Source organism: Euleptes europaea, chromosome 4, assembly GCF_029931775.1.
Source record: "Euleptes europaea isolate rEulEur1 chromosome 4, rEulEur1.hap1, whole genome shotgun sequence".
Lineage (NCBI taxonomy): Eukaryota > Metazoa > Chordata > Lepidosauria > Squamata > Sphaerodactylidae > Euleptes > Euleptes europaea.
Genome location: NC_079315.1, coordinates 61,035,264 through 61,061,171, shown reverse-complemented (window position 1 = coordinate 61,061,171; position 25,908 = coordinate 61,035,264). Strand labels below are relative to the sequence as shown.

The window sequence follows — 25,908 nt, the reverse complement described above, 5'->3', positions numbered from 1 at the left end:
GAAACTCTCTAAACTCAAAAGGCATTTTCCCCACCAAAAGAACATTTTGCTTCTGTAGTTCCCTATCTACTTTCACAGAAGAAGGAAACTTAACATGGCTCTCATTCTATATAGCGCTGTGGGTTTATTTATTGGAATGACAATAGCATTCGGTCCAGTGCCTCGGATAACTTGGGAACACAAAGGTAAGAACAATCATTTCAGGTAAAGATAATTGTGAGTACATAGTAGTTCAGTTCCTCCCTGATATGATTGATCAAAACCTTCAGTTTAGGGGTTCATTTCCAGGATCAAGGCAACTAGGAGATTTTAGATTCTGTTCAGTTAACATTAAATAGCTCTTTGAACTGTGGTTTTTTTTTTTTTAGTGGGTTTTGGACTAGGGAGTTCAGGTTGACTCTCTAATAAGAACATTGTAAGCGCTCACTGTGTCTACAGACAGATAATTGAGTTCAGTAGAACTTTATTTAAAAGGTTATTCAGGCCATTGCAATTCTTAAAGGAAGAAAAGAAATAAAATAGAAAAACAAAGACCTTTTCTGCTCCGAAGTATTTTTAGAGCAGCTACTCAGTTGGATATATCATTAAGTTGTTCCAGGGTCGTTGTCGTCCCCCCGAACAGCTGGTGAACGTTATACTTCCATAAGTTTACTTTTAGTTGGAACTCTTGACTTGACTAATTGCTAGTTCAGTGGTTCCACAGGGGAAGCTTTTCATCAGCTTTTCTGTGTTGGGTGTTATTCTAAGGTTTGTCCTTTGCCCCCAGTTGTTCTTTCTGTCTACGCACTGTCCAGTCTCAAATGTCATGATTTTTAATACCACCTCTGATACCCAGTTCTACCTCTGTATCCCAAAACCTCCTTCTAGCAAATCCTGCATCATCAGCTGCCTGCCTTATATTTCCGCTTGGGTTCATTATCATCTGAGGCTGAGTGTCTGCATTACATTTCTCATCTTTTCTTCCATTTCTTTCTCTCCTCATATCTGCTGTTATCCCCCATTATGTAGATCAATCACAAATTATTGACTTTATCTTTGGATTCTTCAGTCATTATTCCCACATTCAGTTCATTGTAAAGTCATGACACTTCTCCCTGATCAACATTGTGAAGATATGGTCTTAGATATGGTTAATTCTGCTAATGGGGTACCCCATTTCACTTCCAGTCCTAAAGCATCCTTCTAGTTTCCAGTAATGTTGTATTGCTTTAAATATACTAGAATAAATTGTGTTGACAGAGTGAGAAATTAGACAATCCTATGAGTAGTCTTTCTTTGAATTAAAATGTGTCCTGAAATTGTTGTATTTTAACAGAAATACATCTAATACATTTTCAAGAGCCAAAAACGTTTAACTACTCAACTTTATTACTAAGTGAAGACAAAGACATTTTATATGTGGGAGCTAGAGAAGTAATCTTTGCGCTAAACTCATTAAACATTTCTGAAAAAAAGCAAGAGGTAAGCATGATTTTTAAAAAAAACATCATATTCATACTACTGACTTTGTCCATGACCAACAGGCTGATCCTAAAACAGTTTACTCAGAAGTAAGGCCTTATGAGTTCAATGGAAATTTATTGTAATCCAAGGAAGTGTATTGAGGATTTGAGTTGAATGTTACAGAGACAGAATGAATAAGAGGTACACACCATGAGATGATAAACCTGACATGGTAGTCTTATATGTGATCACTCCTCTGTTTACCTTTATTGTCTACTCAGCTTGAGAAATAGCTGTTAGGACAGAAGGGCAAGCTTAAGCCATCAGCCTTCAGGCTCCAAACCATAACAAAGTCAAAGACATGCAATGAAGGAAACACAGTTAATGATTTGAAGACTTTTATTGTATCTTTTGCATAAACTTAGCAGGTGCTGACCAAAAGTGCATGTGTTTAGAAATGTCCTTTCCCAAGAGGGAAATGATTAGGAGCCATCTTGAATCTTAGTTTGCGTTTACTTCAGGGAGGCCTTCTAATGTATTGATTGCTCTTTGTAGTAACACCAAGAAGGCCTTTTGATTTGTAGTTTTTTTCCGTCCCCCTGCAGGTGTTGTGGAAAGTCACTGAAGACAAGAAAACTAAATGTGCAGAAAAGGGCAAATCTAAACAGGTGGGTTTTCTTAATTTGAAATGCAGTACTAAGAATTGCAATGCTCTCTTATGCTCAGTTTAATTTCTTCAGGTCTGTACATTCAATGGGGTTTTTGTTTGTTTTATGCCATTTGTATGTCACTTTTCTTCCTGAATGGACTCAAAGCAGCTCACCAAGAAATACTGAACAATTTACCAATTAAAAAAAAAAAAAACTCATCCTGCGCAGGTCTTGACCAGCACGGGTGCCCAACACAGGCCTCAGTTTATGTCTGAACCAAGGGCCAAGAACTCTTTGGCTCTTGCCCTTTGAATTGCACCTAAGGGCCCTGTCCAGGCTTTAAGTACCTGCAAGGAGGAGAATTAAAAAATAAATAAATGTATGTATGTAATTATTGACCATGGACTAGAGTTAGTAGACAATACAAGTGAACTTAACTAATTTTTTTAAGATCAGCAGTGTGGAAGGGAGTTAGCCCTTCCCCAAGCAAGCAGCTGTTTCTGCCTGTTTTCTTCTCACTTAAGACTTGGCTTTTGGCTATAACGTGTTTGAGGATGTGTATGTAAAAGAGAAGGGGCAGCTCTTAGAAAAATAAAACTGTCATTTCTCACCTGGTTGCTGTCATTTTAGAGAGAAGCATGCAGGGCTCGGATCTGGGAATTTTTCTAATACCATATCAGGTTTAGATCCATGGCACAAATATTCTCTGGTTGCTGATTTTCTTGATGCCTGACAAGCCTACCTTTCTCTTAGGGTAGTTTTATCTATATGCCAGTAAACTCCACGCCATCATGTAGCACTTAATCTTACGGGGTTACCGCACTTGTATTCCCAGCGATGTATTAAGAGTTTGAAAACGTTATAAAAAATACTGTTCGCACTTTGTTTGGCCCCTTTAGCTGTGAAGACATCTTCCAACCATTTATAAGCTGTGGTATCCAAAAACCCTTTTAAAGCGATGTTTTTTATAACATTTTCAAACTCTTAATACATCGCTGGGAATACGAAGTGCGGTAACCCCCTTAGTTGAGGATATGAGGAGATTACCGGTGTCAAATGGCCCCTAAGCTGGGGGGTTGGGGGAGACAAATGCATTTCAAACACAGCCAGTGTTCTGGGTTCATGCAGAATATATGCAGATTTGAAGACACAGCAAAAGAAGCAATTCAACAAATGTTGCTTAGAATATGAAATGGTTGCTGGGGGATTCTAAATTTGCTGGACTTTGTGGTATTCTGATCCCCTGACGTTCGCTGGCTTTCTAAAAGCTGTTTAAAGATTGTGGGAAACCCCATCAACAAAGCAGTTCTTTGAACAGTAATCATGCTTAGAAACTTTCTATCCATCTTGCAATTTTAGTGTTTGGATCAGAGAGATCATTAAAAGGCCACAGATTTTTATTTTATGCTACAAAATGCATGGTAACTAAATTAGAAGTGAATTTAATCATCTGTGATCCAACAATATATGGTTTATGATGTCCAGTAACTATGCTGGATTATACAACAATTCTGCATGTACAAATGAGAATATAGATACCGTGAGAGCTTATGTTGTAGAGGGTAGTCCAGTCTTAAATATTATCACTTTATCCTGCTTCTTGTGAATTGTGTTTGCATTTGTTAGTGAGCAAACAGATAAGCTTCCAAATTCTGAATATGTGAAATGATAGTAACTTCTGCCTAAATGCGCATGACTTTGAAACCACAGATGTAGCTAATTCTTCATAACAAAATACTGGGGATGCACTTTATTAAAATGTCTTTATTTTCCTTCTTCCCTCATCTCTACTGTTTTACAGACAGAGTGCCTTAACTATGTTCGTGTCTTACAACAACTGAATGATACTTTTCTTTATGTGTGTGGAACAAATGCATTTCAGCCAGTCTGTGATTATCTGGTAAGTTTGAGAATGAAATTTATTTTTGGGATAGCCGCAAAACCATTTGATCTAGTCTGGCTCTGCTGACCATGGAGATGACATGAAGATAATCAAGTGCAATGTATGTATGGATTTCTGTCTTTTCAGACACCGGGTCTTCTAGAGTTTATTAATCATTTCCCAGCGAGCACTTTGTTTCCATCCCATTCTGTTGATGTGGTCCTCCTGTATACGTGTCCCTAACTTTTGAATTGTGTGAACATCCTTTGCTTGCGCTCCTTTCTGTATCCCCCTAAACACTCTGATTCCCATCTCTGCCTGTCTTATCTCTGTCAGCTCCTGGCTATACCATACCTTCATACTACTGAATGCCTCAAAATGAAGTCCTCCCTGTGCTTAAAAAACTTCCTGTCTGCCTGCCATGTCTCTGACTCTGTCATCGCTCTCCTTTGCTTGGATCTTACTTTGTTCTCAAGGACAAGATTCTTGATGTTAGACTGTGACCTTGCTTGTCACCCTTATCTGTAAGTCTGACTGTCTGTCTGTCATCATTTCCAGAACATTGCCAGCAATTCTCCTCTTTTTGCCATGCCCTTGCAGCTGTTGAATCCTTTATTTATGTATTACTAACTGCCCAGTTGCTTCATTATGATTTTACCCTTTTAATGGTGTATTTACCATAAGAACGATTCTTTAACGTTTTAGGTAGTATGCTTGGATTAGCCTGGCATGAAGAATTATACTGCTCTCATCTGCACAACAGTATATTGGCTTATTGACATTTCCATTTCCCAGGAGTGTTTCCTGGCTTTTGAAATTCTTCATAGATAACTCATTGTCTTTATCATAAAAACTACTTTATTTACTGCACCTTCCACTTCTCCATTTTTTACCAGATATCTGTCTTTTCTTCCTGAATTTCCTGTAGAGGCATCATTTTTAACTTTTGCTGCCTAACCTCTCTTGCCTTTCTTCTTTCGCTTCCTCCCAGTTAGGCATCTAAACAGGGATTTCGAACCTTAGCTCCACACACTGAAATCCTTGTTGTTGTCAAAGAATGTTATTGCACACATGGCTGCTTTTCAATATCATGGTATCTTTTTGTGTTTCTGGAAATAACCCAACCCCCCGGCACATGAGCATGTATGTATGTTGGAAAAATAACAGCACTAACATGGGAGAGGGGACTACATACATGTATGCATCTATCCGACATAATCCATTGATTTGCTATGGTACTTTGTTATATGTTTTTATTTATTCATGCAATAATGTAGTTAGATTGATGGGGCTGAGAAAATTGAATGACTTAATTTGGAAAAATGCTCTGAATGACCCAGTCATGGTTAAGCATTCATTCCCGTAGAAGTATTGTGTGTTTAATTCCTTTTGACTGAAATTGTCATAGACTTTGCCTGGATCATAGCCTTTATATTTTGCAGTTATTTCTGCAGCATACTTATTAGGCACAATTAAGGACACTGGGCTAATTCTGAACTTCTGATGGGTAGTTGTGTTCTGAGCTAGTCATATGTATTGCTTTGACATGTCTATAGGTTGCATCTTTCCCCATCACTGTGCAGGCCATTTCTGGGAAATGTGCAGGAATGTAGTAAGTCAAAAGCTGGAAGCATGTTGAAACAATTACAGCAATTTTAACAGGTTGACTTCAGCTTGTCAAAAATGAGTTGAAAGTGGCTGTGTGAATTTGTCCTTTTCAAGTCTATAATACCACTTAAATCAGAAAGATTCCAGTGTCTAAAACTGTGTGTTGGATGGTGACTCTTTTATATTTTGAAATGAACATTGAAGTATTTGATTTCACTGTTTTGTAGAATCTGTTATCATTTGAACTTGGGGGTAGAAATGAAGATGGTAAAGGAAGATGCCCATTTGATCCTGCGCAAAGTTATACATCAGTTATGGTTGGTAAGTACAAGCCTTAGATGTTGCTTGCCTATATCTGTTCATAACAATGGCATGCATACACATTTTCCAGACTCTCAGTTTGCTGTTTGAAATATCCTGAGATCAAGAAGTTTGGTGTCTACATATAAGAAATTTACAAACGGGGGAAAAAAGCTTTCAGATTTGGTATAAATTCAGTATACTCTAATTTTTACAAAATTATCCATCTACCCCATTCCAAAATATGTTCTTTTTTATGTTTGCCATAAACTTTCTTTACTTCTGCTTAATTTACAGGAAGTAAATGCTAGTTTTGATTAACAACATTTTAATTAGCATTAAATTATTGCATTTTATATATATATATAATTTTTTTTACTTCATTTGTACTTCACCTTTCTCCCCAAAGGAGAACCAAAGTGCCTTACACAACTCAATTTTTACTCACAACAACCCTGTGAGGTAGGTTATGATGAGAGTAAATGACTGGCCCAAAGTCACTCAGCAAGCTTCCATGGCAGAATGGGGATTTGAACCTTGGTCTCCCAGATCCTAGAACCACACTACACTACATTGGCTATTTGACCACCAAAGGGAATAATTTTAAAATTCAATGTTCTACCAGAACTTTAGGTTCTGCGAAGATAATTTACTTTTCCTTTACGCAGAACACTTCCCATCAGTAACACATTGTGAACTCAAGAGGAGGAGATTGTAGGAGCTGACTGATGAGGAAGGAAATGGCACAGTGGATGTATGAATTGGCCTGCTAAGCTAGCGAAAGAAATCAAGATGTAATGGGAATAATGCATAAAATGAAAAATACTGCTTTAAACTATTACATTACTATATATATTTTTATTCAGTCAATATTTTTTGCTTTTTCTGAAGATGGGGAACTTTACACCGGAACGTCTTACAACTTCTTGGGAAGTGAACCTATTATCTTCAGAAATTCACAGCAAAGTCCACTAAGGACTGAATATGCAATTCCTTGGCTCAATGGTAAGGAGGCTAGGGGGAAAATAGCTCAAAAAAGCGACATTTGTTGACTTCCTCCTAAATGTGCAGTCCTGTAAACTTCTCTACTGGAATCGTATCCCTTGCAAAATATTTCTTTGTTTAATAAGAGAAAGTGTCTCGTGCAGGGGTCCTCAAACTTTTTAAACAGGGGGCCAGTTTACTGTCCCTCAAACACTGTTGGGGGCCGGACTATAGCTTGAAAAAAATATGAACAAATTCCTATTCACACTGCGCATATTTTATTTGTAGTGCACAAAAAATAAGAGAAACAATGCAATGTTTAAAATGAAGAACGATTTTAATAAACATAAACTTATAATATTTCAATGGGAAGTATGGGGCTGCTTTTGGCTAATGAGATGGTCAATATCCGGTTCCATATATGGAATGCTTATGGAATAAAGAAATGATAGATGCTAACATTCTTGGGACTGGAAAAGATACATGATGCAACAGGGCAAAAAGTGAAACACCAACAGGTTTGGCAATATAGTGCTCTGAATGCAGGGAGGAATATGAATTATGTTCAGCACGTGCTCCAGCCATTAAAAGTCTTGTTCCCTTTGAGAAAGATGGCCAAGTCATACACATGTCTAAGGAGCTTAAGAATTAGCCCCAGGGCCTAAAATTTGGCATATGGGCAGTGAGCTATACCTGCACTAAAAAGCATCACCCTACCTTAACATTACGAGTTCTACAGTCAACAGATAAAATTCATCACACTATTGTGTGGCAAGAGATTGTGAGACACCTAAGCAAATGAGAGAAAAATAGAGATGTCACTGAATTCTTGTTCAGAGAAATTAACCTAGTTTTAAAATTTTGTCGAAGGCTTTCACGGTCAGGGTTCATTGGTTCTTGTAGGTTATCTGGGCTGTGTGACCGTGGTCTTGGTATTTTTTTTCCTGATGTTTCGCCAGCAGCTGTGGCAGGCATCTTCAGAGGAGTAACACTGAAGGACAGTGTCTCTCAGTGTCAAGTGTGTAGGAAGAGTAATATATAGTCAGAAAGGGGTTGGGTTTGAGCTGAATCATTGTCCTGCAATGATACTTTTTTGATACTTTTTGCAGGACAATGATTCAGCTCAAACCCAACCCCCTTCTGACTATATATTACTCTTCCTACACACTTGACACTGAGAGACACTGTCCTTCAGCGTTACTCCTCTGAAGATGCCTGCCACAGCTGCTGGCGAAACGTCAGGAAACAAAATACCAAGACCACGGTCACACAGCCCGGATAACCTACAAGAACCAATAACCTAGTTTTGTTTTTTAAGTCCTCATTTCTCTCATTTCCTTCCTCCTGCCTTGGGAGACCCTTCCCTCTCTCGTCGCCCCCCCCTTCCTTCAGTTGCCCAGCCTCTAACTGCAGGGAAAGGGACAGTTAGGAGGAGGGGGGATTTCCGAATCTTACTGGTTATCCAGAACCCCCACCTCCTCGCGCGCGTGATACGGAGTGAAGCTGCGCGAAGAACGTGACTGTGCACAAAACGGCGCGGAAAGCAACAGCTCGCTGCCGGGCACTAAACGACACGCATCTGAGGCAGCAGCAACAGCGCGCAGCCAAGAAAGGGGGTGCGGCGATCATGGCCCCACCTCTTCTCTCTAAAAGGCATTGTTGCGAAGGGAGAGGAGGGGGGTTGGCGCGCAGCAACCAAGAAAAAAATTCAATTCGAGGTAACTGCTTGGGTAGAGAAGAGGGGGTTGAGGCCCTTTAACGTTGACAGGTCTTTTGATTGGCCAGCAACGCCACGAGAAGGCGGGGTAGAATGCTAACTTGGACGAATGAAGCAAAGGGAGGGAAACAGGATGAAAGGTGGTTGGTAGTTGCCGGCTGCCGAGAGGGACGGTGATGGGCGTCTTTCCCAGTCAATGAGAGAAGAGAAAGAACGGTGGGGCGGGCTTAAGAAGAACTACGGCTTCCCCGGCAAATACTTTAGGCCGGGGGCCGGGCTCAGGACCCTGAGGGGCTGGATCCGGCCCCGGGGGCCATAGTTTGAGGACCCCTGATCTCGTGCATAACACTGAGAGAAAATCTTGAGATAACCAACGTTCTGAACAACATTGGCTTTATTCACGAAATCATTTAAGGTAGCTCACAAGCCTGCCGGTGCCTTGGTTTATCCAGGAGAATTTTGTTTATGAATAATCAGAACACTGCTGAGCTTCTAAAAAAACGAAGGAAAAATAAATTGCAGCACTATTTAGAGTCGTGCTCTATTCATGACAGACAAATCCTTCTCATTAGTCGCTTTTCAGTCCTGGCAGTGCATAGGATTCTTCCACCCGAACAAGACATAGGATTCCTTCAAGTATTCTTGCACCAGAGAAATGCTGTGATTTTCTGAGCTGTATAGAGACCTGATGCTTACACTAAAAATTCTAGGAACTGTAAGCAAGAGCTGTCAGTTCAAAAGTGTCTTGGTTCATGAAAATAGTTAATGGCCTTCCATCAGATATGAAAGTAATAACATTTGCTAGCAACCAAAATACAGATAATATTGCTATTAAGACTTAGGGCCAAAGTAGACATACGGTGTCCATGGATCCGACCCATGAATGCCAACTCTGTTTTGGAGCTGGAGGACCCCTGTTTCCCTTTCCTGCACCTTTTCAAGTGCTGAAACACCTGTTTTTGCACCACTTGAAAAGGCTTGTGTGTGTGTGTGGAGGGGACAAGATCATCTGTCTTGTTGCGCCGTAGGCCTGTCAGGATCAGGCTCTAGCAGCGTTTTTAAATGGCTGAATTAATCTCTAAAATGGGGTTGGCCCATGGACACCGTAGTGTCTGGTTTGGCCCTCAGAGGAAATGCATTCTCATCAGGAAATAAGGTGGCTATGATTAGAATTAATAGGGGAAATGGGCTATTGGAGAGAACTCAATTTAAAGAAACAAAGTTTAATATATGTTTGTATTTTCCATGTGTAGAACCAAATTTCATTTTTGCTGATGTGATAAGAGCTGATCCAGACAATGTAGATGAGGATGATGACAAAGTGTACTTCTTTTTCACGGAGGTGTCTGTGGAATATGAATTTCTTGGCAAGCTGATGATTCCAAGGATAGCTAGAGTTTGTAAGGTGAGACAAGCGGAACCATTTTTTCCCTTTTATTTGGGGGAGGGAGTAACTGTGGAAAGAATTCATTTGGACACTGCTCGTGCTCCTGCACTTTCTGTTCCCTCCCACACAACGTGGGCCATCGTGAGCAACCTTCAGTTACTGGCCCTCATTAGTGAGCGTAGGAGGGATCCATGAGAGAAAGGGGTTGCTGCTCCTCAAGGCCCTCGCTGCGTTTTACAGCACCAGACTATGAGAATCCTTTGTGCGGCCATGAATTTTGTGATCTTAAAATAAACTGGGTTCCAGAAGACTTTCAGCAAAGATCTTTTCTGTTAATAAGAAAACAAAGCTGTTCATCCTGGCTAGTTACTATGAAAATTAATAATGTACTTTAAAGAAATAAGAGTTTTTGTTTTTCTACCTTTATGATTCAGAAGCTGTCAGCTGGCATTCAACGGTAGTAATTTCAAAAGAAGCAAAATGTGGTGGTAGCCTGGGCTGTGCCTGATGCATTTCTCAAGGGTACCAGACAAAGCCGACCTCTTTCTCACACCCACAGGATTTTTTGCTTGACTGTAAAGTGACTGGTGGCACTTCTGTGCCAAGCAAGCAATCACAACCAGTCTGATTCTGCCACTCTTCATGTTTTTTAAGCCTAATAGTAGCAGCCTGCACTGGGTATCTGCTTGACCTGGAACAAGATTAAATTCACTTATAAGCATACAGTGAGCAAATTGCCATATAGTTTGTAACTGGGGTGGGGAGGGTAAGTTTTTTTTTTTAGAAGTATTATTTTAAATTGCAAAGTGTAATTAAGCAACATAAAATTATGCGGTCTGCAAGATACGAGATGTTGCGACAGTGTGAAGCGAATTTACTTTGGCACAGTGGCAGTGGTTGTGTGCCTGCTGGAAGTTTGTCATTGCTTTAAATTGGCAGTGTTGCAGCTAAACAACTAGATTTCCAATCCTTATAATTTTGTGTAGAGCTATATATAGATTGGAGGAGGAAAATGTCTATATGCTTTGTCTTTACTTGAGAAAAGTATTAGTTGTTTTTCATTTTTAGAAACCTCCTCAGTGGCAGTATTTTACCTGCCTTGAATATATTTCATATTCAAATATTTACTTTTTAGGATGTGCTGACAACACAGAAATTGGATATTTTAAAATTCCTTCTCTGTAATAGCGGCACAGTAGATTCATCCAGTGTGAGAAATGTTTCCTGTTAAGAAATTTATTCTTTATACTCATTCCCAGGGCTAAGGTCCCCTTCCACATTATATTTGCAACAGGGAAGCCGTTGGAATACAGCTCCTTCCTGCACCACAAAAGTACCTTCAGAAACCCTAAATCGTGTGAAGGAGCCCCTGTTTCAGCTATCTTTCCAATCAGGCATTGGCTCAGCTTCTGGATGGGGTAGTTCATTGCCTCTCCTGTTGCTTGTTTGTGCTGTATTCCCCCCTGCTTCTTTCCTCAATAAACTGTGCTGTATCTTTATTTGCCCATTTTGTTTGTGATGATTGGTTTACATTTACGCAATGAAACTCAGAATAGAGTTTGACTCCTTTTGTTACATACTTAAAAGGAACCACATTGGGGGCAAGCCTTATGAGTTTTCATAAATATCTCAGGGAATGCATTTCTTCCTTCTGATCACACTTTAAATACGTTTTGGTATTCTTCACTTTAATATAGCAATATGGCTGAACTTCTACGAATGTCACTGTATGCTGACTTAAGAGGAATAAGTTGCTTACTCTTGGAAATTTTTGTATTCTGTTTAAAGCGGGACCAAGGCGGACTAAGGACTTTACAAAAAAAATGGACTTCCTATCTCAAGGCCAGGATGCTTTGCTCTGCACCAGATAGGAATTTAATTTTCAATATTGTGAATGATGTCTTTATCTTGAAGTCTCCAAACTTGAGAGAGCCAGTAATTTATGGGGTTTTCTCACCACAGTTGTAAGTAGCATTTTTCATTTTTAAGTATTTGTTAACTTCTACTAAAGAATGAAATCATATTAATTTTGATGATTTCTTTTCCCTCTTGAAGGAACAATGTAGGCCTATCTGCTGTGTGTGCCTACAACATGTCGACAGTGGAGGACGTTTTTGCCAAAGGGAAGTACATGCAAAGTGCCACAGTTGAGCAGTCTCACACAAAATGGGTGCGATACAACGGAGAGATTCCGAGACCCCGGCCTGGAGCAGTAAGTCTGGATCAGAGCTGACTGTTGTACCTTAGCTTTTGTTCCTAAAAGGTGGAAGTCTTTTCCACCACCTTCTGAAAGTGAAGCGCCACTGCTATAGCAGAACAGAGTTGTAGGATCCAACCCATTGTGTTGTACTTTGGTTAATGGTTTTGTTGGTCGTGTTTAGTTGCTTGCTTTAAGATGTTTTGAGAGAGAAATGCAGGGCTGAACTCTTCTGTTTTAAAACAAACCTAAGAGTTTAGATATTTATATGTAGCTAAATTCTGTCTCAAGAAAGGGTAGTCTGATTCAGGTAAACATAAACTTAGAGGGAAATGATTTCTGGACTCTTAAGATGTTTGATTAATTTGATTCCAAGGGTCTATCTTTATTGTCAGTCCATAATTAAAGGTATATGTTTTACTCTTTCTGTAAGTTCTCATTGAGATTCAGGCCACTGTTACAAGGGAAACTGGTTTTAGCTCTGTCCCAGAACTGCTGAGATTTGCTTAACGTGTGTTGATTCACATGTCCCAATAATGTTTGAAATGATTGCTGGGAACTTCCAAAGAAGCAAAAGCTTATTTTGTTGTTGTTAGTACCAATGATCAGTACCCCTGCTTAAAAATAAAATGTCATATAATTGGCTGACTTCTTCATTACTAAAAGCACTTTGCTCAGTGTTGGCACTAAATAAATATTCAGAAATAATAGTAAAGGTAGTGGTTTTAATTTAAAGAATGTGCCCCCGAAGAGCGTTGCGCTCTGCTAATAACAACCTATTGGTGGTCCCCGGCCCAAGGAGTGTGTGGCTGTCCTTGACAAGGACCAGGGATTTTTCGGCCCTGGCCCCAGCTTGGTGGAACTCCCGTCCTAGTAACATCAGGGCCCTGCGGGACCTTAAAGAGTTCTGTAGAGCCTGCAAGACAGAGTTGTTCCACCGGGCCTATAACTGAGGGCAGCCGCAGTTTGTCATCTGTGCTGGCCTCTCTAACTATCCCCCTATTTCTTTAGAACTATGACTGTATGGGGGACAGTGACTGCTCCATCGGTCTTCTCAGCATCTGGTATGCTCTGAATGAGCGCCATCTTGTTGTATCTGTTGTATTTATTAATTTTGTTTGTACTGTTAAAATTTTTAATGCAGCTGTAATCTATTTTATGGTTTTATTACATGTATGCTATTAAATTTTGTTGTTACCCGCCCTGAGCCCGGCTTTGGCCGAGGATTGAGGGTGGGATAGAAATTGAATATAATTAATTAATTAATTAATTATTGTCGAAGGCTTTCACGGTCAGAGTTCATTGGTTCTTGTAGGTTATCCGGGCTGTGTAACCGTGGTCTTGGAATTTTCTTTCCTGACGTTTCGCCAGCAACTGTGGCAGGCATCTTCAGAGTAGTAACACTGAAGGACAGTGTCTCTCAGTGTCAAGGGTGTAGGAAGAGTAATATATAGTCAGAAAGGGGTTGGGTTTGAGCTGAGTATTGTCCTGCAAAAGTATTGTCCTGTAAGTATCAAGATAATGTGCTAATGAGGGTATGGTATGTTAATATGGAACCATTGTATCCTGAAGTGATCTGTTAATGTGTGTAATCCAAAACTAATCTGTATGGCTATTGTTGAATGTTGTCTTTGTCTGGAGGTTTTTCAGGGCAGGAAGCCAAGCCTTATTCATTCTTAAACTCTCCTCTTTTCTGTTAAAGCTGTGCTGATGTTTGTGAATTTCAATGGCTTCTCTGTGCAATCTGACAAAATAGTTGGTAGAATTGTCCAGTCTTTCAGTGTCTTGGAATAAGACCCTGTGTCCTGTTTGTGTCAGTCCATGTTCAGCCACTGCTGATTTCTCAGGTTGGCCAAGTCTGCAGTATCTTTCATGTTCTTTTATCCTTGTTTGTATGCTGCGTTTTGTGGTCCCGATGTAAACTTGTCCACAGCTGCAAGGTATACGATATACTCCTGCAGAGGTGAGGGGGTCTCTTTTGTCTTTTGCTGATCGTAGCATTTGTTGTATTTTCTTGGTGGGTTTAAACACTGTTTGTAGGTTATGTTTTTTCAAAAGTTTCTCCATCCTATCAGTGACTCCTTTAATAAATGGCAAGAATACCTTTCCTATGGGAGACTGTTTTTCTTGAGTTTTCTGATTTTTGTTTGGTTCAATGGCCCTTCTGATTTCATTCTTGGAGTAGCCGTTTGCTAGCAGTGCGTGATTTAGATGGTTAGTTTCTTCCTTGAGAAACTGTGGTTCACAGATCCGTCTTGCACGGTCCATTAATGTTTTGATTATTCCTCTTTTCTGTCGGGGGTGGTGGTTGGAGTTTTTGTGTAAGTAGCGATCTGTGTGAGTTGGTTTCCGGTAGACCTTGTGACCTAACTGAAGGTTTGATTTACGGATGACAAGGGTATCAAGAAATGGGAGTTTACCCTCAATTTCCTTTTCCATGGTAAACTGAATGTTTGGATGGATATTATTAAGATGGTTTAGAAAGTCCATTAATTTTTCTTCACCATGGCTCCAAATGGTAAATGTATCATCTACGAACCTGAACCAGACTGTAGGTTTGTAAGGTGCTGATTCTAATGCTGTCTTTTCAAAATATTCCATGTAAAAGTTTGCTATTACTGGACTGAGTGGACTTCCCATAGCTACTCCATCAATCTGTTCATAAAATTCTTGATCCCATAGGAAATAACTTGTTGTCAAACAATGGTGAAATAAGGCTGTTATATCTTCCGGAAGATATAACAGCCTTATTTCACCATTGTTTGACAACAAGTTATTTCCTATGGGATCAAGAATTTTATGAACAGATTGATGGAGTAGCTATGGGAAGTCCACTCAGTCCAGTAATAGCAAACTTTTACATGGAATATTTTGAAAAGACAGCATTAGAATCAGCACCTTACAAACCTACAGTCTGGTTCAGGTTCGTAGATGATACATTTACCATTTGGAGCCATGGTGAAGAAAAATTAATGGACTTTCTAAACCATCTTAATAATATCCATCCAAACATTCAGTTTACCATGGAAAAGGAAATTGAGGGTAAACTCCCATTTCTTGATACCCTTGTCATCCGTAAATCAAACCTTCAGTTAGGTCACAAGGTCTACCGGAAACCAACTCACACAGATCGCTACTTACACAAAAACTCCAACCACCACCCCCGACAGAAAAGAGGAATAATCAAAACATTAATGGACCGTGCAAGACGGATCTGTGAACCACAGTTTCTCAAGGAAGAAACTAACCATCTAAATCACGCACTGCTAGCAAACGGCTACTCCAAGAATGAAATCAGAAGGGCCATTGAACCAAACAAAAATCAGAAAACTCAAGAAAAACAGTCTCCCATAGGAAAGGTATTCTTGCCATTTATTAAAGGAGTCACTGATAGGATGGAGAAACTTTTGAAAAAACATAACCTACAAACAGTGTTTAAACCCACCAAGAAAATACAACAAATGCTACGATCAGCAAAAGACAAAAGAGACCCCCTCACCTCTGCAGGAGTATATCGTATACCTTGCAGCTGTGGACAAGTTTACATCGGGACCACAAAACGCAGCATACAAACAAGGATAAAAGAACATGAAAGATACTGCAGACTTGGCCAACCTGAGAAATCAGCAGTGGCTGAACATGGACTGACACAAACAGGACACAGGGTCTTATTCCAAGACACTGAAAGACTGGACAATTCTACCAACTATTTTGTCAGATTGCACAGAGAAGCCATTGAAATTCACAAACATCAGCACAGCTTTAACAGAAAAGAGGAGAGTTTAAGAATGAATAAGGCTTGGCTTCCTGCCCTGAAAAACCTCCAGACAAAGACAACATTCAACAATAGCCATACAGATTAGTTTTGGATTACACACATTAACAGATCACTTCAGGATACAATGGTTCCATATTAACATACCATACCCTCATTAGCACATTATCTTGATACTTACAGGACAATACTTTTGCAGGACAATACTCAGCTCAAACCCAACCCCTTTCTGACTATATATTACTCTTTCTACACCCTTGACACTGAGAGACACTGTCCTTCAGTGTTACTACTCTGAAGATGCCTGCCACAGTTGCTGGCGAAACGTCAGGAAAGAAAATTCCAAGACCACGGTTACACAGCCCGGATAACCTACAAGAACCAATTAATTAATTGTTTATTTTAGTGCCATTTTATCCTTTTTCCAGTCTTCTTATGTTCCTTTTAAAACTTCTCATTAATCATGCAATTTTTGTTAAAGGTAACCAGATTATGACACCAGTCTGATCTTCTCTCTCTCCCTTCTCTTGGGACAGTGCATAAACAAGGAGGCCAGAGCAGACGGTTACCTGAGTACACTCATCTTACCTGATAAATCGCTCCAGTTTGTCAAAGACCATCCTCTGATGGATGATTCTGTGACCCCAATAGGAGACAGACCCAGACTGATAAAACGGGATGTGAAGTATACACAGATTGTGGTAGACCAAGTCAGAGCACTGAACGGCACTATGTATGATGTCATGTTCATCAGTACAGGTTTGTTTTCCACACACCTAACTGTGTAGTGTGTTGCATTAAGCTTCAGCGGCTTTCCAGTTGAGCCAGACTTGCAAGGCCTGTGCCCATGTTGTCATTCGGAGCACCCTGAGACAGGCCAGGACTGTCAGTGCAGCAGGCTTTGGCCCTTGCCTGACTAGTTGGACTGTACAGATCAATCAGACCAAAAATAGTGATCGAAGCATTTGACAGTTGGTTAATTTACGACAGTGTTTGAGAAATTAATTTCCTGTTCTTCCGGACCCTGAGCATTTCCTCATCAGCTTCTTTAAGGCAGAAAGAGGTTGCAAGTAGCTGCATTGCTTCAAAGCAAAATCCCTAACTTAAGGCTGTGTAATGCTTTTTATTAGGACCTGCCCAAAGGACGAAAAACAATCTGCAAACTTGCATACTTAAGGTAGTCCTGAAGTAGTGGGGTGTAACACAGTGAAAGGCATTGGAGGGGCACAGGGCCGGATCTAGGGGGCAAGGGGGGCACCTACTCCGGGTGGCATGCAGAGGAGGGCAGTGGCAGCAGCAGATTCTATAAAGAAAAAATATGTATATAATATGTGGGGGGCGTCAATTTGTACTTTTGCCCCCCTTCAAAAAAGCATAGATTCGGCCCTGGAGGGGCAGACAGGAGGAGCGATAGCTAAAGGTCACATCTGCAGAGGCCAACCATAGCCAGCATTTATGTATTTTTCATGGAATGGTTACATACATGTACCAATGCGTACTGGTTGTTGCAGATCGAGGAGCCCTTCACAAAGCTATCAGCTATGAGAACGGGATGCATATTATTGAAGAAGTCCAGCTCTTCCCAAATTTTGAGCCCATTCAGACACTGCTGCTTTCTTCCAAAAAGGTACAGTTGACTGAGAGGAACAGCAGGACAGAGGAAAACTGCAATATTGTGTATTATATAAAGAGGAGGAAATGCAGCTGTTGAGTTCAGTAATGTCTGGTGCGTGACTGTAATATTTGAGAGACAGAAATGCCTCACCAGGAGACTAGTGAGTCTGGATCAGTCCCATAACGGAGACTGCAAAAGAAGACTGCTGTCTTGAGGAAAGTGGTGATTTGACTGCTTAAATTCAGAATGGTTTAGCATAAGAACTTCAGGCAGCTCATTTAAAACTGTTTTTCTTGTAGGGGTATTTGCAGTCGAGTGGCATTTAAGAGACCATAGTGCCCAGACTGGGGATATTGTTACAACCTAAGCGCCACTATTCACTTCCACTTCTGTAAAGCCAGGACAGCCCCACCCCCAGCACTTCAGCAGTATGTTGGCTGCATGCCTTTAAAATGTTCTTTTCTAGACAGATCAAGCAATAATGTTTCTGGGATAACATCAGTCTTTTAAAAGAAAAGCATGCTGCAGCTCCCATATCTTTGGGGAAAGATGGCAGGGGCCAGGAAAGTCAGGGGCCATTTGCCATGAAGCTGTTCACCCAGCAGGCCTTTAGCGCTCTTTCTGAGCCACAAGAGTGTTGAGAGCCAGCGTGGTGTAGTGGTCAAAGTGTCGGACTAGGATCTGGGAAACCCAGGTTCAAATCCCCACTCTGCCATGGAAGCTTGATGGACGACCCTGGGCCAGTCACACACTCTCAGCCTAACCTACCTCACAGGGTTGTTGACAAGAAAAAACTGGAGGAGAAGAGAATGATGTAAGCCGCTTTAAGGAGGAAGGTGGGATATAAATAAGTAAATAAATAGGTGGTAAGCTGCCATTCTTCCCAACTTTTGTTTACGGTCAAAAAATCAAAGTGTGTGTGTGTGGGTGGATTGCCAGGGCAGTCAGTGGAGGCAATAAGTTCACAACAACATAAATCAAGTAAACATTTGGGGTTACCACACTTTGTATTCCCAGCGATGTATTAAGAGTTTGAAAATGTTGTAAAAAACATCGCTTTAAAAGGGTTTTTGGATACCACGGCTTATAAATGGTTGGAAAATGTCTTCACAGCTAAAGGGGCCAAACAAAGTGCAAACAGGATTTTTTATAACGTTTTCAAACTCTTAATACATTGCTGGGAATACAAGTGCGGTAACCCCCATCGTTCTGGCATATCTGCATAGCCACCAGTTAAACTGGTTCAGACAGGTTTATCGTTCAGCTTTGTCACTATCATAGCAAATAGGACAACACCATCTTTCTTCGTGAAAAGTCATTCAGATTTCTGGTGAGACAAAGATGCAGATGAAATGGGATGCAGGGTTTCAAGCCTGATTTTGTACAGATAGAAAAAAGCAAAATAATAAGCTGTGGACAAAAGGGGGAAGATATAACTTGGAGTTTCCCCTATTTTGAATGTGCATATATAAATATGCAGAAACGAGAGAAACCGCGTGGAAGGTTTTGGCTCCTGATTTTATCAACTGTTCAAGAAAAAAATATTTAAAATGTAGGTGACTGTGTAATCAGAAAAAACAAAAGTGGTTGTGCACAGAGTTAGCTTTCTGTAGGTAGTCAGCAGATTCAGAAAAACAGGCAGGTTAGAGTGTTTGTGGCCCAGGGACAACTGACAGGCCTGAGCAGAGTTCTACACCCTTCTGACTCTGCTTTCGGATCGCACACTGCCTGCACATTTGCAACCAACGCTAGATTATCTGGACCCACTGTAAAGGTGTCAAAGAAATGGAAGATTAAATAGCCTACTGGTACACTCGATCCATGGGCTGCAGAGCAGGTTTTCAGGAAAACGTTGACAGGCAGCGATTATTCCTGTGGCCGCTAGAGACACGACGTGCTTAGCTCCTTCAGAAATACCATAGGGCCAGCTCTGCACTCTTCTGGGGTGGACAACAGGGATTCAGATAAATGGAGATTCAACAGTGAATATCCTGTTCTGAAAATGGAATCAGGAGCCTTCATCATTACCAAGCAGTTGAAATTTTTTTTGTTTATCCTGGGTTGAATTTTTAAGGTACTGTGAAGCTTCACTGGGCACAGTCTCTTCCATTACTGTTCACTTCTTGCTTGCTTTCCTTGTTAACAAAAAACCCACCCTATTGAAAACTAAGCCTCTGTCATCTTTTGTTTGTGTTGCTGTGTCAGGTGATCTGTTTCCAGTTTCTCTGGGGAACTGTAATAATTCCTTTATGTGTGACGCTTGAATGAGAACAGTGGTCATCCATTTACCCTGTTCTTCCTTTCCCCCATTCCGCTTTCTTCAGGGCCAACAGTCCCTCTATGCGGGGTCCAATGCTGGGGTTGTGCAGTCCCCTCTAGCCTTTTGTGACAAGTACAGCACCTGCGTTGACTGTGTCTTAGCCAGAGATCCATACTGCGCTTGGGACCCCCAAGAATCGGTCTGTGTCAACTTCAGAGAAAGTGAGGCTGAAAGGTATGTTCATTTAAATGCTTTTATTTTGTAATTAATTTCTTTATTGCAAATTAAATAGATACGTCTGTTTATTTAGTTAATTGGATCAGCTCCTCTTCATGAATCATGGAGTGCAGAGCTTCTGCCAATTGGCAGAAGGGGGAATACGTTAAACATGTACATGCTCATAAAAACTGCAGAATGCAGTTTTCTTGGCACCGAATTTAGGGGCTTTTTTCTTTTTCTTTTTGAGTCTGCTACATTATACCTTCTGTCTTTTGAAACCAACATAGTTACTGCCATGCACTGAGTTAAAATCTTTCACCGTATATATTTTAAAAGGTAAAGGTCCCCTGTGCAAGCACCGGGTCATTCCTGATCCATTGGGTGACATTACATCCCAAAGTTTCCTAGGCAGACTTTGTTTGCGGGGTGGTTTGCCGGTGCCTTCCCCAGTCATCTTCCCTTTACCCCCAGCAAGCTGGGTACTCACTGCTTGTAGTGCTTATATATTGCTTTTATATTTTACTTATAGGGAATTTAGTCTGTGAGAGAGCAAGTTGCCCAGATCTGAACATAGCCTTGCTGGTTGTAAATTGAACTCTTTATCCCCAGACTGCCCTTATGTTCTTTTTAAAAAAGAGCAGTTTGAATCATCCAGTGTTCTGGTCAACAAGTACCCCGTACATGGGCATTCTCTGTCGTGGCCCCACCTTGCCACGACAGAGAAAGTCAGGGAGGCTCCCACTCTTCGGTCTTTCCCTAAATTATGTAAAACTGAGTTGTTCAGTAGAGCATTTGTGTAAAATTAACAGGGCTATATTCTGATGGAATGGCTCAGGAAGTGATTTTTACAAAGAGACTGTGGACTAGACCACTGTGTGTGTGTGCGTGTGTGCGTAAAGTGCTGTCAAGTCACAGCTGACTTATGGCGACCCCGTAGGATTTTCAAGGCATGAGATGTTCAGAGAGGGTTTGCCATTGCTTGCCTCTGCATGGGCTGAGAGAGTTCTGAGAGAATTGTGACTGGCCCAAGGTCACCCAGTAGGCTTCATGTGGAAGAGCAGGGAATTGAACCTGGTTCTCCAGATTAGAGTCTGCTGCTCTTAACCACTACATCACATTGGCTCTATGTATAGTATGCATTATCTGTTTGCTATATGTATTATCCTGCTCTCGCCACATCAACTTCTACTTATATAATTTTATTTTCTGCATTGTTAACGTATTATGTCTAATACTTTTTTGCTTTGTTTCAAGTTTCTACAATTTTAGCTTGGTTACATTACTTAATTAGATGTCACATGCTATTGATTGCATTGATTTACACTGTGTAATCTGCCTTGAGTGAGAAAGGCAGACTACAAATAAAGTAAATAAATTAACATTTTGGCCTTTTGCATCCTAGTTTGGTGTATAGCTCCCCATTCTTCTATCCCATTTACACTCTGCTGCTGGTACCATCAAAACTAGACATCCAAAAAGATCAAACTAACTATAGCAGAAAAGTAATTTAAAGATTGCTGAAAATTTTAAAAAGATGTGAATATTTTACAAGCTACTAAATATAAATTATCGATCTTGCTTGCCAACCAGAACACCCCTTTGAACCTCCTTCTTTTGTACAATGAAAATTTGATCACTGCCTTCCATACCAAGAAACTCCAAACCACTATGATGCTTAATCACCAGGAGCCTAATTGCCTTTTGATTACTTTTGCCTAATGGCAACTTTTGGAATCTTCATGAACCTTGCTTTTCACGTGCTGTAGTCAGCAAAAAAAGATACCCAAACCCTGCTACAAGTGCACATTTCTTTTCTCCCTTTTCTTTGCCTTACTTGTTTGCATCACAGTAATACTTCCTCAGATATTATTGGTGCCACCTATGCATAACTTTGGGGAATAAAGTCTTCTGTTGACCTGTGGTGTGGAGGGAGGTTGCATATGGAGGAAGGAATGGGTAGAATATAACAAGCATATTATCTTTTCTTATCAATTTACTATTTGTAGGGACTGGCTTCAGAATATAGGCGGCGATGCTTCCTCTTGCACTGGTAAGCTTTTGTTGTTTAAAAAAATAACACCTTGTAAATGTATTAAACATTTGTGTGCAGTTGATTTTATATTCAGTGAGTAACTCTGAGTTAGAATTTTTAAAAGGGTGGGATTTTGTTGTGCAGTTTGATTTACTTTACTGCATACGGCTGATTCCCACACTCTGACAACCATTGGAAACATGTGAAGTCTCCCACTGGACTCACTGCTCATCAACATTCATGTGGAGGTAGTGCGTGTGAGATTCCGCCATATGAGGACTGAACACAGAGCTACCATAATGTACATGCCCATGGGAGGTCACTTGCACACTTTCACAAATCATGATGGCTGCAAGACCATTCCCCTGTAGAGATGCTGGTTCTTACAGTCAAAACATCTCTTGTGAGTGCTGTCCACTGGCGGCCCTTCCTGTACCCAAAGCACCTGTGGGATCTGCCTATATGTGAATCTGCAAATAGACAGTGACTTCTCCTGGCATACTCTGATCTAGTTAACATAAAACTGGCTGTTGTGCTAGAACTCCTTGAGGCAATTATGTTGGAGAGGCTGTCTTTAAAATTTTGTTATACTTCCATTGTTATGTAGTGTTCGCTCGTAATGTAATTTTAGCTGGTTAAAAATATCCAGTGACTTTCAGAGAAAATTTACTTCCAAGGAGCAACAGATTTTTTTGATATCTAGGCATGGTGCCATAAACTCCTGAAACACATTTGTTGGTGACAGAGAATTTCAAATCATAATAGAGTTTATTTTTTACAAGTGATGGTTGCAACTGTAAACGGTATTGAAAAAGGGATGCAGGTAAATTGATTTAAGCTTTTAATCAGGCGTGACCCAAAGCTCCATAGAAGCTTGTGCATTCCCACAGCTCCAAGTGGACAAAGGGTGTCCATTGTTTTCTAAGAATTGCTGCAAGACCTGTGCATGCCGTTGGATTATATCAGACAATCACCATTATTTGGGGAGGGTCTGTGGCTCAGTGTTAGAGCATCTGCTTGGCATGCAGAAGGTCCCAGGTTCAATCCCCGACATCTCCAGTTAAAGGGATTAGGCGAATAGGTGATGTGAAAGACCACTGCCTGAGACCCTGGAGAGCCGCTGCCAGTCTAAGTAGACAGTACTGATTTTAATGGACCAAGGGTCTGATTCAGTGTAAGGCAGCTTCATATGTGTTCATGTGGAGCATTCTTCATCTTAGAAGACGAGCTCTATGCTGCCGGCTCATACAGGACCATGCACAATGTAGGGCCAGGTGTGCAGTGGCACTGATGCTGTATTGGGCTGTGAACTTGTGAACCTATTGTAGAGTGAACAGTTCTAAGAATGCTTTTAAATCAATTCGTTCAGATTTCTAAATGCAATATTTTATTTGCAAGAGAATGCATATGTAATGTACTCCGTGCACTTCAGAGAAAAGGATGTTACAGTGAAATATCCTCTAAAATGTTTCTGATTATTGAATCCTTCCATTAACATATCTAACATCTTCAGGGTGTTTTGTTTTGTTTTGTTTTTTCCATGTATCATCATCTTATTAAGATAAACCTTGGTACAGCTTTGCATTAGAAACACTTGATACATTCCTCTAATGCACAAAAAGTGTTGTGTGTAATGATTACCTCAGGAAAAAAAAGAAGGGGGAGAAACCTCTGATAGAAGACAGAGAAAAAAATGTGCAAAGCTCCAGAGGTTACAAGGCGTTTATCTAATAACTTGTAGCTACTCCAAAAATGTTCAAAATAGTAGTAACAACAAAGGTTCAAATGCAAAACATATATTACAGTATACAGATAATGAGCAAACCCAAAGAGCAAAAGTGTTGATAATATAACATAGAACCACACAGTGACAGGTCTGCCGCCTAGTATACCATGTTGATATGCTTCTTTGGACTGTAACTGTAGCTATCATCAGAAATGAGGTAATTATCCTTTATGACACATAGGTAATATGAGACAATGAAGCCATAAATTCAGTTAATGCGGCTGTGTAGATGGCACGTGTTTTGCATTTTATTTGAACCTTTGTTGTTACTACTATTTTGAACATTTTTGTGTGATTACCACACACAAGTTTTTCCCCACCACCTCTTGTGAATATGGCACCTTATTAAGCTGCCTAGACCTAGGAAAAGAGCCATTTCCTGCTAGCCGAGTAATCTTTCTTACCCATTATATGTGGCAACTTACGACACAGAAGTAAGTGTGGTTTAGCAGGCTGGCAACTCTTGCTTTGAGCTGCTAGATTTGTTTTCTGTATTTACCTGCATGGCTGAATTGGCCTGGCCCCCTCAAATCATTGCTGATCTCGTTCACATTTATTTTGCTGTTCCAGATAAAGTAAAAGAGCATTCTCTGCAGCACACTTTCAAGCATGGGAGTACTGCAGAGCTAAAATGTTCTCAGAAGTCCAACCTGGCCCAGGTGGTTTGGAAATTCAGAGATGATGTGCTAAAGGTGGAAAGCCCCAAATACCGTCTCCTGGAGAAAGCACTCCTCATCTTCAATTTGTCTGAGGGCGACAGTGGTGTGTATCAGTGCCTTTCAGAAGAAAAAGTGAAGAACCAGAAGTTCTCACAGGTTTTGGCTAAACATGTTTTGGAACTGAAGAAAATCCAGCACACCACTGTGGGCCCGGCCCAGCCGACAACACGGGCAGAAGGTAACGGAAGAGCTCCCAGAAAGTCAGTTGTCTTTACCCAGACTCACCTTTCCACCACTCCAGCTGCAGCAGTCACAGCATCCAGGATAGTAACAAACCCCGCCATCCCCATCCTGACAAGTACTGCCTCTGATGAGCTCGTGAACTCTGTTGCTGAGGTTCCTGCAAGGACAATGTTTCTCAAGTCAAACGATAATTGCCTTTTGATGTTTCTCTTTCTGTTCTTTTTTGTACTGTTCCTGTGTCTGTTCTCATACAACTGTTACAAAGGATATTTACCAGACCAGTGTCTGAAGTTCCGCTCTGCTTTATTGCTTGGAAAGAAGAAGCCCAAGGCAGATTTTTCTGATTGTGAGCAAAGTGTGAAGGAGACTCTGGTAGAGCCTGGCAGTCTCCTGACCCAAAGTGGAGAACAGCCAAAGCCTTCACATGACACTGGATATGAGACGGAAGCAGACTATGTCAATGGCCACGTTCATCATGATGAGGATCACTCACAGTCTTACAAAGAAGTCAAGGACAAACCTTTTGATGTGAAGTGTGAACTGAAATTTGCTGACTCGGATGCTGAGGGGGATTAAAAGAACATCTTCAACATCCATAGTGAAAGTACTGTCATTCTGACACTTTATTTTTGAATGGTTTAAATGTGATAATGGGGCCAGAAAGGGCTATGTATTCTCAGTTTTATAATTGACACCTGGTCATTTCACACTTGGCTAGAGACAGATTTTGCATTTTCTGAAAACTATTCTGTTTCACATTTGTTTTCTTTTATTTTCTTTTAAATGGCCAGTTTCCGTTTCATGTTGTGAATGTCTATGCTTGTTTCTAATGATAATTTAATACTTATGCATACTGACTGTTTTAATTAATGACTTTTTTTCATAGAAGGCAAAATTTTGCAGAGCCATGCCAAAAAAGAATTTAAGTAGCTCCAGTCTGCACATATTTAACTGCCATTAAAAAAAATCTAATTTCAGTTTAATTCCAAATTGGAAATGATGTTTAGTTTATCAGATTGGTAAATTATAGCCTTTTTGTCCAGATTGGGACATTTCTTTGCATCTAGTGATTCTTAATGCTCTGTGTAATGCATTAACTGTATATGATAGCTTTAGCTGGCAAAAGAAATGTTGGATCTTTCCAAAACTAT

The 25,908-nt window shown here is 40.5% G+C and overlaps 1 protein-coding gene across 1 annotated transcript; it reads left to right on the top strand.

The window, feature by feature from the left end:
* The first annotated feature begins 51 nt into the window (after positions 1 to 51).
* On the top strand, positions 52 to 25,598 carry SEMA4D (semaphorin 4D). The gene is made up of 14 exons (XM_056848171.1): positions 52 to 185; positions 1,316 to 1,461; positions 2,049 to 2,111; positions 3,895 to 3,993; positions 5,811 to 5,904; positions 6,775 to 6,888; positions 9,838 to 9,989; positions 11,760 to 11,935; positions 12,027 to 12,183; positions 16,480 to 16,702; positions 17,455 to 17,570; positions 19,883 to 20,052; positions 22,044 to 22,087; positions 24,426 to 25,598. Exons 1-14 carry the CDS (start codon positions 95 to 97, stop codon positions 25,331 to 25,333), a joined length of 2,553 nt encoding a protein of 850 aa, XP_056704149.1. The 5' UTR covers positions 52 to 94; the 3' UTR covers positions 25,334 to 25,598.
* Positions 25,599 to 25,908: the final 310 nt, after the last annotated feature.